Genomic DNA, 14,380 nt, shown 5'->3' with positions numbered 1-14,380 from the left:
TTTTTGTTTAATGTTTAATGTTTGATGTTTTGTTCTGTTTATCTGTCTATCGCTATTAGCCCCTAAGTTTAGTCTTGAGTAGGAGATGAATGTAAAACTTATTGTATGGTCCGTCAAATGTTTATCTCGTATGAGAGAGTGAGAAATTAAATTATGCAAGTAAGAGAGTGAAAAGAAGAGTCAAGGATAAATTAAGTGATAATTCACCCACCCCCTATTGCCTGCTGAAATAGGATCTTTGTAAATTTCGACTCGTCAAGGAGGGATTGTTAATATAACATCTACGCTGTGAGCAAAATAAAGGGATTGATACTACCTACGGCAGAAGCAAGAAGTCGCTCGTATGATGTAAAGGGCGTGAAAATACTAAGGCTCTGTTATTACATGGCTCAGGAACGATACACTTCCCAACGTGTCTTATAGTGCAGATATCAGCGGGTTTCTAGCTAGTAAGTTCAGTAGACGATACAATTAGCCAATTGTCTTCGGCACTGGAAATGATAGTGACGTACCTAGGCGGGTGGTTATTGGGGATTGCGAAGCTGCAAGATCAATTCACGGTATACTACCAAGCACCTTATGCAAGCCTTTGTCAATCCATCGTAAGAATTCATATTCATCAAGGCACGGAGATCTATCAACCACTAGGTTACGAATTTCTTTCACCCCATTTGCAACACCCTGAGCTATGGGAACAAGCTCATGTCGTTTTCCGCTCCCACCAGTTGTATCCGTCTTGTAGTCCTCAAATACACTTCACTATCCGTTCGACGCCAGGCGGTGGTGTACGCCTAGTTTAAATTCATAGGTTGGATTGTGGCAGTGTCATAACATTAGGGCAATGACACACCATAAACTCTGAATCAATCCATTGGACATGCCAATCTTGGGGGTAAAGAGGGTGAACGCGTGATTTATAATACCATAGTATTATGGTATCTATCGACCCAATGGTCTTCGTCAAATATGTGTTCTGTCACTTCATATGCCGCCGACTTTTGGCATGATTATGTAAGCCCGTTGTAGGTTGACTGGACTGAGTGAATCAGAGCGAAAATCACGCTCATTATCGCCTGTCTCCTCGGAATTGATCTCTTATCCAGGTAAATGGACCACCACCAGAAGAGCTGCGACCATCCCGAGCTCTCTCACTTTGTGCCGAACGACTAGGAGAAGGGCTTCTAGCCCTAGTGGGGAGCGATGATCCAGAGTACGTCGGAGGAGAGTTCGAGTCTCGTCGAGTCGACTGTTGTCGGCTAGAAAACCCACTCAGGTCAGATCGCACGCGACCCGGGGGTGTTGGCGCGGATCTTCTGTAATGAGAGGGGATGCTAGATGGGCCAGGCTGCGTAGGCGGGACTGCGTCGTTCGGACGGCCAGCAGCCTCGCCATCGATAGCTGCTCGACAGATAGGACAGGTATTGTGTTGTTTCAGCCATAAGGTGACGCATTGTTCGTGAAACCAGTGCCTACATGGCAACACAACTGCTTCGTCACCCGCCTTCATCTCGTCGATACAGATCGTACATTCACCCTTTAACTCAGGTCCTAGCATTGCCTCATCCAACTTTTTTCTTGGTAGCCCGGCAATAGATTCATCCGAGGCAGGCGCTGGAGCATTTGACTGGGGATTCGAGTCCATTAAGTTTGTAATAATACGGTCCAGCGCCTCTTGCGAGTAAACAGCATCACCATGGACCATGTGAGGGTTTATGAGGCTTGCTATTAGTTGGCTCAAGGCTAAAGAGAAATCCGCCTGTGGACGGCCATTGCCACTACCATCACCCCCATTCTGATTCGCAGAGTTGGGACCATCACGGTCTACGGAAGGAGGGCCCATGTCTCCCATAATATCTCCAAAAACCCTGTATTATGTTAGCTATAGCCAGCAAAAAGCCGTACGAAGGCGAAAAGATCTCAGAATACCTATCCTGAGATCTAGGTAGATAAGAAAAAGGGAGAATCATACCTTCGAAATGGGTCATCACGGCCCATGGCAGGCCCCTGGCTAGGATCAGCGCGAGTTCGTCCAGAAGTACTACTGATGGTAATGCTGCTCATGCCGCCTTGAAATCCAGGACCGGAGAACCTTTGAAAGGTGACTCGTTGAGGAGGGCTAGAGAATAAGGTATCTGGGCCAGATCGCATGCTAGGTCCTCCTATATCTCCTAATAACTCAGTGAATCTGCGAATTATCTGGTCGGCATTCTCGGGAGCCGCACGCGGTCCGTTTCCAGCACCTTGGCGCTCAGGTGATCGCAAGATAGATCGATGGCTAAAGAAACCTCCAGGGCCATGTAATAGATTTTCCTCGAAGTCTTCGTCTTCATCGTCGGAGTCGAGGTTGTGGTGATGGTGGTGGCGTCGAAAATGATCCAAGTCTGGCAACGACTGGTCATCGTCTATAATTCGGGGATCATGATCGACTTCAACCTGATTAGTAGTAAGTATGATGCTAGGATTAAAATGGGTTGGAATGAGCAACGTACTATCTCTGTGATATCGCTTTGACACCTAGGACAATCTAAAGTGTTCGGGCGCTCATCCCGGTACCACTCGTTTTCGCAGCGATGGCAAAAGACTACTTCTCGACCGGCAGTCGCGTCGAGATGGGTGTTTCTTGACGCCATCTGGACTTGCCTAGACTGTCGATAAGCGGCAAGAGCAGTGAGTCCTAGGCCAATAGCTAGGCCGGTTGCTCGAAGTGCGCGGAAAGCCAGAGTGTGAATTCAATTACGAGGCTAGGGAAACGACCGTTGGGCGAATCGGGTTTCGTAAGGTGATCGTATTAAAGAAGCCGGATTAAGACGGTTCGGCGGTTACGTGAATGGCAACCAAAATAGTGAAGGTGGTGAAGTTGATGAGGCTGACGCGGGAGTGTGATATAAGTGAGGTTGGAATGCATGCAGCCTTAATGTAGGGTTGTCCAAATATCCGGCGAGGCGGAGGTAGGCTGGCGACAACTGGGATCAGGTATCAAGGTATCAGTCAGCAGGAACAGCTGTTACGGTGGTGGGATTAATCATACGGAACAGACTATGTGCGCGCCTTGCAATACGGCACTAGTACGACGGTGGAATCCGTATTGATAGGTCGGTAGGATATGTTCGCCAAAAGGAAAGCTCGGCGAACTGGGCGAATGATGGCTGAGGTCGGAATCCAATGGAAGTCCTGAGATCCGGAGTCCATACGTCCATACGGCATATGTAAGGTACCCAGCTTTATTGTCAATCTTCTACGTCCTTTCTGATTTTCGAGTTGGGTTGAAATATTGGGAATTATTAAATAAGAATATCGGCGTAGGAAGGTTCGAAAGGATCTTTGTAGTTTGATCGCGTTTGCGTTTGTATGCGCATCTAAGCTTCTACGTGTAGAGGCAGAGATGTTAAAGTTACTACTGGTGAGTTGCCCCAGTTGCTTTCGTCATTTCCAAGTTGTAAGCTGGAGGTACTTAGAGCAAGTACAGTTTGGCCCACCGCGGGGCAACCTTGAATGGACTCTAATTATTACATAATGATCGTGGCGCATCAGCTACCTAGTAGTTAACCTCCTAGGCTCCTTATGTACCTAGGCACGACTTTGAATGATTCACCCATGTCTGACATCTAACAAAGTACATCAGCCACCATGTTTTGCGTTTCTAGATTTCGATTTACTGGTAGCCACTATATTGAGTTGAAACGCTACCTGTATCGATATCTACACATTCAATTTATGAATGCTGTACTTCGTATTCCAGCATGTTCCATCATATAGAATACGACCGTGCCACTACGAATATCATGATATAAGTCACCAAATCACTCTTACCTCAGTTGATATATTCTGTATTCCTACCTGGCGTACAACTGAGTGGCTTCTATGATTACATGGTATTCGTGCCGAGACCTAACGCTGTCACTCATGATCCTAAGCCCGTGCTTCTGTAGAACCGTTCCGTTGTGTCAACCGTCCGAAAACGCATCATCTACCTCCTAGACAAATGATAAATGTTCCTCCGACGTCAACCGGTGCAAGGCCATCGTTTGCATTCGACCTGAGGTTGTTATAAACCTCCTACAGTCCTTGTCGAGCGCGGGGCTTTCTTTCCGAAAACTCGCGTTCTCCTTTCTACCGTCTCTTGCCTCGGAACAGAATCCCACCAACCACACCGGCGGCAATGGCGACACCACTTATGATTGCAACGCCCATCAGACCCTCTTTCGTTACTTTGTCATCAATCAATCTGCGCAGGTCCGTTGCCTGGTGATTGGCTGGTTCCTTATCCAGTAACAAGTCATTGTAGCGCCTCGCCTCTCCGTAGTTCCCGAGCTTGTAGTTGGCTAATGCCAAATAATAGAGACATTCGCGGCGACGGTCGGGCGACACTCGAAATATTTCCGAAAGTAGACGTACCCCCAGTTGTTGGTCGCTTCGTTTGTTGGATTTGATTAGGCCCTATGATAGACAATAAGCAAATTATTGTGGTTATTATAGTATATGTCTCCTGACGAATATTGCGAAGCAAACTCACCCATGCGTAGTTGAATTTTGTTTGGATACCGGCCATCTCGCCCTCCTTTTCATATTGCGTGCGCAAAGTTTCCAACTCCGCTTCTCTTAGCGAACTACTCGAGCGATGGTTAGTTGGCATAACGGAGCAAAGGGTTTATGAGGAAATAAGGCATACGTTTCCGCGTCGACGGCATCTAAGATAAAGAAATAATGTTAGTGAGTATGTCTTTGTTTATCTTTGCCCGCGCCACTTAATGTGAGACCTAAGGCCGAGTATACATACAAGGTAGCGCCGTCATCTTGTTAATATTGACTGATTTTAAATTACTCAGACTTAGGTTCGTGCTATTCGCTATTGGTGAAAAAGCGTCGAGTAAACAGATTATATACTACTAGTAGGTAATAGGTAACTCGACTATAAGTTGCTTGCCACGCTGTACGTTGTGTAGACGGGCAGCGCTTAAGTAGAAGATAAAGATGACTTCGAGAAGCTCGGAACCTTCCAGCGACGATAGGTTGAGTTGGTGCGGGATCCGAATTGTGGCGGGAGCTCTCAAGTCGTCACCTGTTAGTCAGTTCTGCAAATGTGGCGCCGGATGACGCAGAGCGCTTCAAAAGTCTAACCTTGGTTGAGTGTGGGTCAGTGGATACATCGCGTGTGCAGGGTCATTTTAGGGCAGTCGCAAATAATATTATGTACTTAGGTACATTGTACATCTCCAAGATACCTTATCAGTCGTCCTGGTGATACCCCGGTTTGTTTTGTTCATTATTATTCCATTTACATAGTGCGATTCAATCGACAATTACGTCCTCCACCAAGACAAAGTATTTCGAATGACCCGGGTTTTGACATCGAGATAGATACAATAGCAGCAGGATATTAAATTGATTGAAAAAAATCGACCTCTTCTTATCAAGATGCTGCTCGACGAGGATCCCGCTTCTGTACGGTAGTCATTTTCAATCCCTTGATTCGATTGCTAACAACATGTAGCTCATCCACCACACAATCAACAATTTCAACATTGCTCCAGATAAGCTTGCCGTTTCGCGTATCGGCGACTCGCTTTCTACCTTGAAGCAAGCACGAGAGCTACGGATTAGAGAAGCTGAATCATCCTTAAAAAGTATGGCACCAAACAGTACCTAGTCCAGTTATCAAGTCCTCACTAACACATGGCAATCTAGAGCTTGGCCGTTCCCTTAACACCCTTCACACACAACATGAAGAGCTTACATCAGCGCACTCGTCGTCCGCTCATTCATCCGAGATTTCGCGCCTCGACACGCAGAAGTTCCGTATCGCCAAAGCAGTGTCCGACTTAGAGATGGAAGCAGAACGTCTGTCTTCACAACAGGCCGATCTAGCCGCGCGATTGCAGGAACTAGAACTGCAAGGCCTGGAAGGATCACCAGATGACGCAGCAAACCGAAGAGATCCTGTCGATGATGAGGTGTTGTTGCGCCTAAAGGTGTATCGGAGCCTAGGCATCGACCTAGAAAGAGATGAGAAGGACGGGGAGTTCTCGAGAGCCATTGTGCGTAACGATCGCAAGGGCGATGTCCATGTTATAAACATGGACAAGAAGTTCTCACGTTACTTCTATGCCAACTACTTCTGGCAGACACTCTAAAGCTAGAGCTATACCGAAGCTCACCTAAAGAGTAGTACGATATCAACGCTATGGAGGTTGCTGTACGGTGTTAGGCGTTCTTCGTGGCTAGGATACCATTGTTCTGATTCCGGGATAACTTCAGAATCCACTTGATTATGAAACACATTTGAGATGTGATGCCAGCATTTAAATCCCTTTCAATAGACCTAATCGTTGTTCATAATTTTCGGCTTTGACCAAACTCCCGAATCCCACATACCTAAAAAACCTTGCCGTTAACCAATGATATATGGTCTTATCAAACGCCAATCCCTTCTACTCAGACAAGTCGAACTTCGCAAAGGAAAAAAAGAGCATCCCTCAATTTTTCAGTTTCTCTTACAACCGACCATTCTTCACATACTTCCCTTCCATCATTGGGAAATACTCATCCCCGTCAAGTTTCGTAAAACCATATGGCCTACTACTCGTTGGTGTCCTCGACTTCGAACTGTTAGGCGACGTATATATTCTTGATCCCTCCGGATTGTAAGCTGCGGTCGTGTTGGCGCCTTTCATATAAAGTCCTAATCCATTCGTTCCCGACGCCGCGCTTCCACTTTGTGATCTGAAATGATGACGACGGCCCGGGAGATCAAGCCGCGAATTCAGGTTGTACCATTGATGGTCGTCAGCGGCATCAGCATCCACGTCCACGCTATCCAATCTCCATCCGCCTACGCCCTCAAAATCCCTCTCGACCCCGATGGTAGGTGTTAGGGCAAATCCATCAAGGCTATTTGCGGGCGTGATAGAACCACTGCTTGCGCTGCCTTGCGTTTTACGTCGATGGCGATGTCGTGGCTCTGGCGAGGACGACAGAGAGCGTTCCGGCGAGGGTAGTGGGGGAATCGAAGGAGCCCGTCTTGCTGCCACGGAGCGGGTATGCGCGGCATGACCAACCAATATATAACGCACAGTCTCTAATCCGACATCGAAGTAGACGAGGAATAGACGCAGGAACAAAACCATAAAAGCCAAGATGGTCGTGAATCCGGCGCAGAGGGCGAGCGGGAGAGCGATGAGGAAGAGGAACGGAAATATAACGACCTGAAAGGGGTTAAAGAGTGCCATCGGAAATCCCCGAGTTGTCCGTCTAAGACAATACTATTTGCAACACTTGAAAGTTAATCAACGAATCGACAAAATTATCGATTCACATTGTCATTAGAGACGCAGGGCTAGCCTGGTTGTTCTAATAGGATTGCTTATTGGTATAGGATGGGAAGAAAAAGATGTTTTTAAGTGCCGGCAGATGGTAGCACAAGGAGAGGAGTTGTTGAAGACGACGCGAAAGATGTAATAAGGCATGAAGAAACCCGAAGCTAAAGCATCTTATCTATGGCCTCGACATTGGGAGGGTGTGATGTAGCAAACTCTGTCTCGACGTCTTCAATTTCGAAGGTTCCAATAGCACCAAACGACTTTCACATGTCGAGATGTTGGCAGGATAGATGTAAAGGTGCCGTAGTATTTTCGGCAGCCAGTGTTAGCATCGGATATTTCTGAGGGATTGAGGGGCTACCGGGTGGCGCGATCTTTGTTATCAGCTAAGCATGTCACAAATATGTAAGTTCATTTTACCTAATATGAAGGAATTCATTGTAAAAAAACAGACATTCTGATAAGGCGAAGAATGAAAGCTGATAGCTCCTCAATTTACAGTTCCTAGCAATTACCTAGGCAATGGATCGGTGCTAGCCCGTCCTACCTTCCCGTCGGAGCCGTTGTGCCCCGGCTCTACGGAGCTGTGGAGTATCGCATGGATCAATGGAATTATTCAGGGCACTTACGGGGAAGGGACGGTAAGGCGGCAGTAGCCTCTGACGTCACGAAATTGAAGTAGGGTTTTGTCTAGGCAACTCGAGCCCTGGAGACCACCAATCAATTATACCAACATCCCGTGCCCAATTGAATGCCCCAAAGATCATACATCCAATGACTAGAGTTATGCAGCTTCCTCATGTGAGTCATAAATCCTAGTTCGATTGTATTCCTTTATGGGTATGATACTTCTAAAGTATTAACCTTCACATAGCAAAGATTTAGAAAAGTCTTCATAACTGACTCCAAGATTGGCGAACATCGCTTCCCATAATTGCGTGCTCCGAGGCCGAGGCCGTCAGAATTCGCCAACCTATTAATTAGGTAGGGCATCTTTACGCGGGTATTTCGCCCCCTTGCTGCAGAACGCCCATTAAATATCTCAAACATCTAAGCTGTTCTTCACGCATTGGTTGGACGTAATGTGTCAAAATCATCTAGGGGAGCTAGAGTCCTCTGCTTTGGGAACCCCGCTATCTCATAGCAACCAGGGGAGTTCCCTCGAGCCTTTTCCCTGGGATGCTGGTGTCTTCGATGCTCATTGCCACCCTACCGATACAATGGCGTCAATAAAAATTATACCACACATGAAAGCACGTGCTTTAACCGTGATGTCTACAAGGTCCCAAGACCAGGACCTCGTCTCTGACGTAGCTTCTCGCTATGGTGTCGAAGACAGTGGCATAGCGGTCTCTTCACGCTCTTCTGGAGAAGGCCGTTTAATACCTTGCTTTGGCTGGCATCCTTGGTTCTCCTACCAGTTTTATGATGACCTTTCTTCCGACTTAACATATGATGGAACTCCATCTGGCAAGATATCACACTATGACAAAACATTAGTTCCGCCGCCTTCGTCAAAAGACGTGTCCTTCAGCGAAGGACTTCCGGATCCGCAACCACTGTCTGAGTTCCTACGTGAAACTAAGTCTCGGTTAGAGAAGCATCCTATAGCTCTCGTTGGTGAAATTGGGTTAGACAAAGCGTTTCGGCTTCCTCAAGCTTGGACTTCGACCAATAAGGCCCAGCGTGATGAAGGACTTACACCTGGAGGCCGGGAAGGGAGACTTTTGAGCCCTCACCGAGTACAGATGGCACACCAGGCTGTGATCCTCCAAGCCCAACTGCGGTTAGCGGGCGAGATGGGTCGTCCGGTCAGTGTTCACGGAGTCCAGGCACATGGCGTCCTTTATGATACCATCTCCCAGCTATGGAAGGGACACGAGAAACCGGTAATGTCAAGAAGAGACAAGAGAAGAATCGCCGAAGGGGCAGAGGACTTCTCTAGCTCATCCGAAGACGAGATCAATGAGAGCCATGTCAAGTCCAGCACGAAGAAAGAGAAGCCCAAGCAGGGACCAAAGCCATACCCCCCACGTATCTGTGTACATTCCTTTAGCGGACCAGCTGAGGTGGTTAAGCAGTATCTTCACCCCTCGGTGCCGGCGGAGATATTCTTCTCCTTCTCAATTGTAATAAATTGGGCAACTGGGGGTGGGGACAAAGCAGAGGAGGCAATCCGAGCCATCCCTGATGATCGCATATTGGCGGAGAGTGACCTGCATGTTGCGGGTGAGCAGATGGATCAATACCTCGAAGAGGTATGCAGGAAGATTTGCGAGGTCAAAGGATGGAATTTGCGCGAGGGCGTTGAACAGCTGGGTAGGAATTGGAGGGCTTTTATATTTGGCTAGCGTCTACGTCTTAGGAAAGAGTCCCATGCGTTTATCATAGGGGAACATTACCGAATCCGCGATGTTAGCGATATGGACAAACGACAACTTCTATTCGCGAGAGTTTACTGCTTAGCTGTTCCATACAAGATACCTAAGTTATAATCGTCTGATTATATTTCCTTAGCTGACCCGGGCAACACGGATATGTATAACTTCACCGATCAGTCGCTGAGAAAACAAATTCCCTCGAATTAACTCATTGTCATCAGCTCATGCAAGAGAGTCGGTTAAGCTGCGAGGTGGTAGTATGCGAGTACATATCTCATATACTTTAGGATGTCTATATGGAACCTGTACTTGAGTATCAAAATTGCGAAAATCGACGATAAAAGTGGAGGGAGCTAGGATATATATGGATAAGCAGAATTAAGCCCCACACCCATGCTGCCTGCCACTAGTGTTAATTCTCTTTCCAGTCTTTCCAATCTTAGGAGAGCGCCACCTGCAACCTTTCTAGAAGCTTTGCCCATTTGCTCTTAATTTTTCCCTGATTTCTCGCATATTTCCAAGTCTTCCAGTCACATACTTCCAGCCTTTTAGACGCACCCACCAACCCCCCCGTATCCCCGATGCCCCAGGTGGTAATTGATTGCTACCTACAGATTACCTACTTTCCAGCTTACTTTCCCTGAGCGAACCTCGTCTTTCTGACGGGAACACAAGCATCCATCATTTGACGCATCCTCCATCCACGGACCACGGTGGCCTACCGTCCCACAGGGCGAATCCTTGCTACAACTGCATAGGGCCGTCCTGTCACAGTTTTCCAATCCCCCCTAACCGACCTTAGTAGTTCCTCTCTAGTCGCGGTTGGCCGGTATCATCAAGACCTGGCGTTTCGATACTTCAATACACCTATACGTTTAGTGTACATACGTACACCTACACACTCCTGTTGCCTACTTTCAAGGTTTATGTTGACCCACGGCGGGAACTGATGAGATTTGCAGATTGGCGAATTGCTATCATCCCATACCGTGGACGTTCTATACCCATTGGACTAGCACGCACACACGCACATACTCTTTATATTAGCTTCCTTACTACTTGACTCATCCTTATAACAAATCCTTGGCTCTCGTCTTAGACAAATACTACGTACGACGGACGACACCGAAGGTGTGTCTGTTCGAGAAGGGAGAAACCTTGGTGCCTACCTGGCGTTAGCTCCTCCTACCACCTTACCGCCTACGTCTCGAGGTACTGGTACGGTTTGCTTTGGTACGGTGCAACAAGTACATCAGACTATTCGGGCCTACGTACGTCTATATTTTACTCGGGCACCTTCTAATGTACCGTGTATGTGTTGTGCCGGTCTCCCCCTGATTAAGGTACGGTACATAGACACATACACAGATACGTACATGAAATCGTGGCATATCCTGTCTAGCGATTTTTTGGACTGGGTAATATACCTACTTCGGTACTAGGTCGACTAGCATTTGGCCATACTGATCGATTGGGAGAGAAAGGATCAGATTTTATATCCAAGGTTTAACGTTTAACGTTTAATAAAGTGACACCGAGGTCTCGCTGTTTGGCTCGGGAGAGGTTCTCGGGGGCGCATAGTTGGCACCTGATCGCCGTACCCCCTTGCTATTTTCGGACGCACCCCACACGAACGCGCGACACACCACATTCGCTTGTGTGGTGAACAAATCTGAGCCCCAACGAGTCCCGTCCCAGATCTGCTCACGCCCACGCCGCCCAGCCCTGCCAGCTGTGCCAGCGTGGTTCCAGCCTATCGTGAGCCATGTACGCAGGAAACTATGGCTTTCCCAATGCTGTTCCTCCTGCCGGATCACAATACAATGGTGGCGCCCCACACTCAGCTTCGCAGAACCCTCATTTGCAGCCCGGTCAAGGTCCTCCCAACCAGGCTTCGATGTACAATCCTCAGCAGTTTCCTATGGGCGCGCAACCCGGAGTTGGTTTCCCTGGTGCTCCAAACATGATGCCGGGTCCTAGTCCTGCAGGAATGATGCAAAATACCGGTATGCCGCACATGGCCGCCGCCAATGGCCCGAGTAAGCACCTTTCCTTCCCGTCAGGCTTCTTTGTCTCTTTCGCCACACTACATACCCGTGATCTTCCCCATGCTGCCGCTTAGGACGGCTGTTTGCATGCCCGTACAGGATTCATATACTATCTACGGCATAGGAGATACTAGTCCAGTAGCCACAGGCACGACCATCGATGCCGATTTGTCCTACCGATGATAATGCAATATACTAATGGAGTGATTCGCTACTTTAGTGCCTAATTATCAACCACCGTATACGAACTCGCCCTATGGTGCTGGTGTTCCTAGTTCTGTCGCGCCGCAAATGAACGGTCCTACCAGCTATGCGATGGCAGGTGGTATGCCTATGGCCAGCTATCCGATGCATCCTGGGATGAATCCGCAGCAGCAGCAGCAAATGATGCAACGTATGCAGCCGCCGCAGCCAAATCCAAACGCGCCGGGGATGTCTACTCCTACACCTCAACGATCCTTTCAAGGTCAACCTCCTCAAGGCACGCCGACCCCTAACAACACGTCGAATACACCGCAGCAGCAGCATCAACATCCATTGTCGACACCACAAAATGCCCACGTTACGCCTCAAAGCAAAACGCCGAACAACGCGCAACAGCAACCTCAGAATCAGCCGCCCCCCAACAATATCCCAACTCCTCAAACGCCGACTTTTCCCGCTTCAACCCAGAATAGCGGTCCTAATAATGCGTCGTCTGGGTCGACGCCTTTAAGTCCAGGCTCAGACTCTAGGGATAAGGAAAGGGTCGGCGTGATTTTGGAGATCAACAACGAATTGTTACTAGAGGCTATGCAGATCCATTATACGCGGGACACGCTAAAAAAGGAGAGGACTGCCTCCAATGGCACTGAGCTTAATGCAAATGAACCCGATAGGCCGACAGAGGACGAAGAGATACTATCTCAAGACTACCTTCAGTAAGTTTGGTCGTGTGTTATCAAATGACATTTACTAATTATCCTGATAGTTGTATGCGTAGACTCCAGTCAAACTTGTCATATTTGGCAGCATTGGCAGATAAGAAAGGCAACGTCCCGGCTGCGCCATCTCCTACTTATCTGAAGGCGCCACCGCTAAACACAGGTGTTAAACTAAAGATGATGGTAGGGCCAGATGGATCGGAAAGTCAAGAAGCTCCGGATCGAGATGAGACGGCCAAATATATCCAAGAATTATACAAAAAACTTCAAGGTCTTTATCCAGGTATTGACCCTAATAAGGAACCAGTATTCCCTGTTCCTCCTGGACGGCAAGGCAACCAAACGGCGAACGTGACAAAGCCAGGGTCACGAACACCTGGTCAGCCCAGTCCGGTTCCCGGGAAACAAATGACTCCCAAAATGGTGACTTCAGCACCTCCATCATCAATAGGAAATATGGTGACAGGGTTGTAAATGGACCCGGAACCACTTGTTGCTTCCGATCTTAGGCTTCTAACGAATTGGGGTATAGGTTTGTGTTGGTGGACATATAATACATTCTTGAGGGTTCTGGTTTGAAGGGCTGGCTTCCTATTATGAGAGAGGCACCTGGGGCACCTTGTGTTCCTTCACGCCTTGTATAGAAAAATACCCCGTCGAGGTCAAGGATATTTGGTGGTGACATTAAGATCTCGGAGAGAGATAATTTGGCGTCCGCGTTCAAACTCTGGGTGGGTAACTGCTTTCCTTTCGTTAGGTCACGTATATACCATCGTGAAGACATTGTATAGTTTGCGCGCGAAAAGCACAGAAAAGTTGAAGTCCAATATACATGTTTTTTATGTTTAGATATATGATTGTCTTTCCTTTTTAGGGTTGCTACACGTATCATACCACATTATGCCGAGCACTTGGAACTGTTAGAACATCCAGATCGGACACTGGCTAAATCGAGCGGAACGGAAGATGGAGTTTCGACACGACAAATACTGCGGCTAAGGATGTTCAATGAGATAGATTAATGGATTGAACAATTATGGAATAGTATGTAGATATCTTACGATTATATACCTATGTAGGTGTGTGATATTCGTCAGATCTGCTATATCATGGAGACTCACTGCCCCTCATGTTTTTTTAGTGACATGCCGGTAAGTTGGCGGTGAGTCCGTATCGGGTATGGCTATATGGACGACGTTGGCTAAGATATGTCTATTAGAAATAAGCATCTAGGTACGGAGTTCCTGCGAAGTGCTTTAGTTCTATATACTATAAAATATTGAGGTTCGGTAAGGTAGATGGAGATAGTTCGATTCGCTCGATTGAAAATTCAGTGGGGAAATTTATGCGTTAGATGTCGCGGGACTATGCGAGAAAGCGGCTCTTTCCCAATTCAATCTTGCAGGCGAGCGCAATACAGGGACTACCCTCCATAAACTCATGTATATAGGTACGTACTGCTTCACACCGCTATCGCGCGCGTCTAGGCTGCTAGGTAGGTCTCGTCCGGTGTCTAAGACATTTATCGCCTTACGAATCACAGCTAGTGATCGTGCGATCTTGCCATGGAGGCATGGTATGCGAATTGCCTCTTTTCACGGAGGGCTATGAGGTCAGACTGGCAGACTGGAATGCACCTATGCTACTATTTATGAATATTCCAATGTTGTAACTTGTATGTGCTCGCGGTTGATTTATATGAACCTCCCTAG

The 14,380-nt window shown here is 47.6% G+C and overlaps 6 protein-coding genes across 6 annotated transcripts; 3 read left to right on the top strand and 3 right to left on the bottom strand.

The window, feature by feature from the left end:
- Window positions 1–587: 587 nt before the first annotated feature.
- F4807DRAFT_424788 (uncharacterized protein) lies at window positions 588–3,051 on the bottom strand. The gene is made up of 3 exons (XM_047997908.1): window positions 2,490–3,051; window positions 1,970–2,433; window positions 588–1,865 (listed from the first exon to the last, which is right to left on the bottom strand). The coding sequence occupies exons 1-3, from the start codon at window positions 2,628–2,630 to the stop codon at window positions 1,067–1,069; spliced, it is 1,404 nt and encodes a 467-aa protein (XP_047854413.1). The 5' UTR covers window positions 2,631–3,051; the 3' UTR covers window positions 588–1,066.
- A 551-nt stretch (window positions 3,052–3,602) lies between these two features.
- F4807DRAFT_424785 (mitochondrial fission 1 protein) lies at window positions 3,603–5,123 on the bottom strand. Its single transcript, XM_047997907.1, has 4 exons — window positions 4,778–5,123; window positions 4,670–4,688; window positions 4,514–4,607; window positions 3,603–4,437 (listed from the first exon to the last, which is right to left on the bottom strand). The coding sequence occupies exons 1-4, from the start codon at window positions 4,791–4,793 to the stop codon at window positions 4,111–4,113; spliced, it is 456 nt and encodes a 151-aa protein (XP_047854412.1). The 5' UTR covers window positions 4,794–5,123; the 3' UTR covers window positions 3,603–4,110.
- Window positions 5,124–5,415: 292 nt separating this feature from the next.
- On the top strand, window positions 5,416–6,131 carry F4807DRAFT_460184 (Spc24-domain-containing protein; the record flags this gene model as incomplete). The annotated part of the gene is made up of 3 exons (XM_048001488.1): window positions 5,416–5,442; window positions 5,492–5,624; window positions 5,686–6,131. The coding sequence occupies 3 exons, from the start codon at window positions 5,416–5,418 to the stop codon at window positions 6,129–6,131; spliced, it is 606 nt and encodes a 201-aa protein (XP_047854411.1).
- A 152-nt stretch (window positions 6,132–6,283) lies between these two features.
- On the bottom strand, window positions 6,284–7,359 carry F4807DRAFT_77119 (uncharacterized protein). Its single transcript, XM_048003467.1, has one exon. The coding sequence runs from the start codon at window positions 7,224–7,226 to the stop codon at window positions 6,492–6,494; it is 735 nt and encodes a 244-aa protein (XP_047854410.1). The 5' UTR covers window positions 7,227–7,359; the 3' UTR covers window positions 6,284–6,491.
- Window positions 7,360–7,821: 462 nt separating this feature from the next.
- F4807DRAFT_77150 (hydrolase) lies at window positions 7,822–10,080 on the top strand. Its single transcript, XM_048003468.1, has 2 exons — window positions 7,822–8,117; window positions 8,196–10,080. The coding sequence occupies exon 2, from the start codon at window positions 8,399–8,401 to the stop codon at window positions 9,665–9,667; it is 1,269 nt and encodes a 422-aa protein (XP_047854409.1). The 5' UTR covers window positions 7,822–8,117; window positions 8,196–8,398; the 3' UTR covers window positions 9,668–10,080.
- An 800-nt stretch (window positions 10,081–10,880) lies between these two features.
- F4807DRAFT_77031 (uncharacterized protein) lies at window positions 10,881–13,158 on the top strand. Its single transcript, XM_048003465.1, has 3 exons — window positions 10,881–11,736; window positions 11,966–12,665; window positions 12,716–13,158. The coding sequence occupies exons 1-3, from the start codon at window positions 11,463–11,465 to the stop codon at window positions 13,140–13,142; spliced, it is 1,401 nt and encodes a 466-aa protein (XP_047854408.1). The 5' UTR covers window positions 10,881–11,462; the 3' UTR covers window positions 13,143–13,158.
- The last annotated feature ends 1,222 nt before the right edge of the window (window positions 13,159–14,380 follow it).

Source organism: Annulohypoxylon truncatum (assembly GCF_022578515.1).
Source record: "Annulohypoxylon truncatum strain CBS 140777 unplaced genomic scaffold F4807scaffold_15, whole genome shotgun sequence".
Lineage (NCBI taxonomy): Eukaryota > Fungi > Ascomycota > Sordariomycetes > Xylariales > Hypoxylaceae > Annulohypoxylon > Annulohypoxylon truncatum.
This window is presented reverse-complemented; position numbering and strand designations above follow the sequence as displayed.

Excerpts from the sequence above, each read along its gene's own strand:
- F4807DRAFT_77119 (XM_048003467.1), bottom strand. The coding sequence starts at position 7,226 with ATGGCACTCTTTAACCCCTTTCAGGTCGTTATATTTCCGTTCCTCTTC.
- F4807DRAFT_424785 (XM_047997907.1), bottom strand. Across the intron at positions 4,438-4,513 it reads CAAAATTCAACTACGCATGG|GGCCTAATCAAATCCAACAA; the intron begins GTGAGTTTGCTT and ends TGTCTATCATAG.
- F4807DRAFT_424788 (XM_047997908.1), bottom strand. The coding sequence starts at position 2,630 with ATGGCGTCAAGAAACACCCATCTCGACGCGACTGCCGGTCGAGAAGTA. Across the intron at positions 2,434-2,489 it reads AAAGCGATATCACAGAGATA|GTTGAAGTCGATCATGATCC; the intron begins GTACGTTGCTCA and ends ACTACTAATCAG. Across the intron at positions 1,866-1,969 it reads CGTGATGACCCATTTCGAAG|GGTTTTTGGAGATATTATGG; the intron begins GTATGATTCTCC and ends AACATAATACAG.
- F4807DRAFT_77150 (XM_048003468.1), top strand. The coding sequence starts at position 8,399 with ATGTGTCAAAATCATCTAGGGGAGCTAGAGTCCTCTGCTTTGGGAACC.
- F4807DRAFT_77031 (XM_048003465.1), top strand. The coding sequence starts at position 11,463 with ATGTACGCAGGAAACTATGGCTTTCCCAATGCTGTTCCTCCTGCCGGA. Across the intron at positions 11,737-11,965 it reads GGCCGCCGCCAATGGCCCGA|TGCCTAATTATCAACCACCG; the intron begins GTAAGCACCTTT and ends TCGCTACTTTAG. Across the intron at positions 12,666-12,715 it reads CTATCTCAAGACTACCTTCA|TTGTATGCGTAGACTCCAGT; the intron begins GTAAGTTTGGTC and ends TTATCCTGATAG.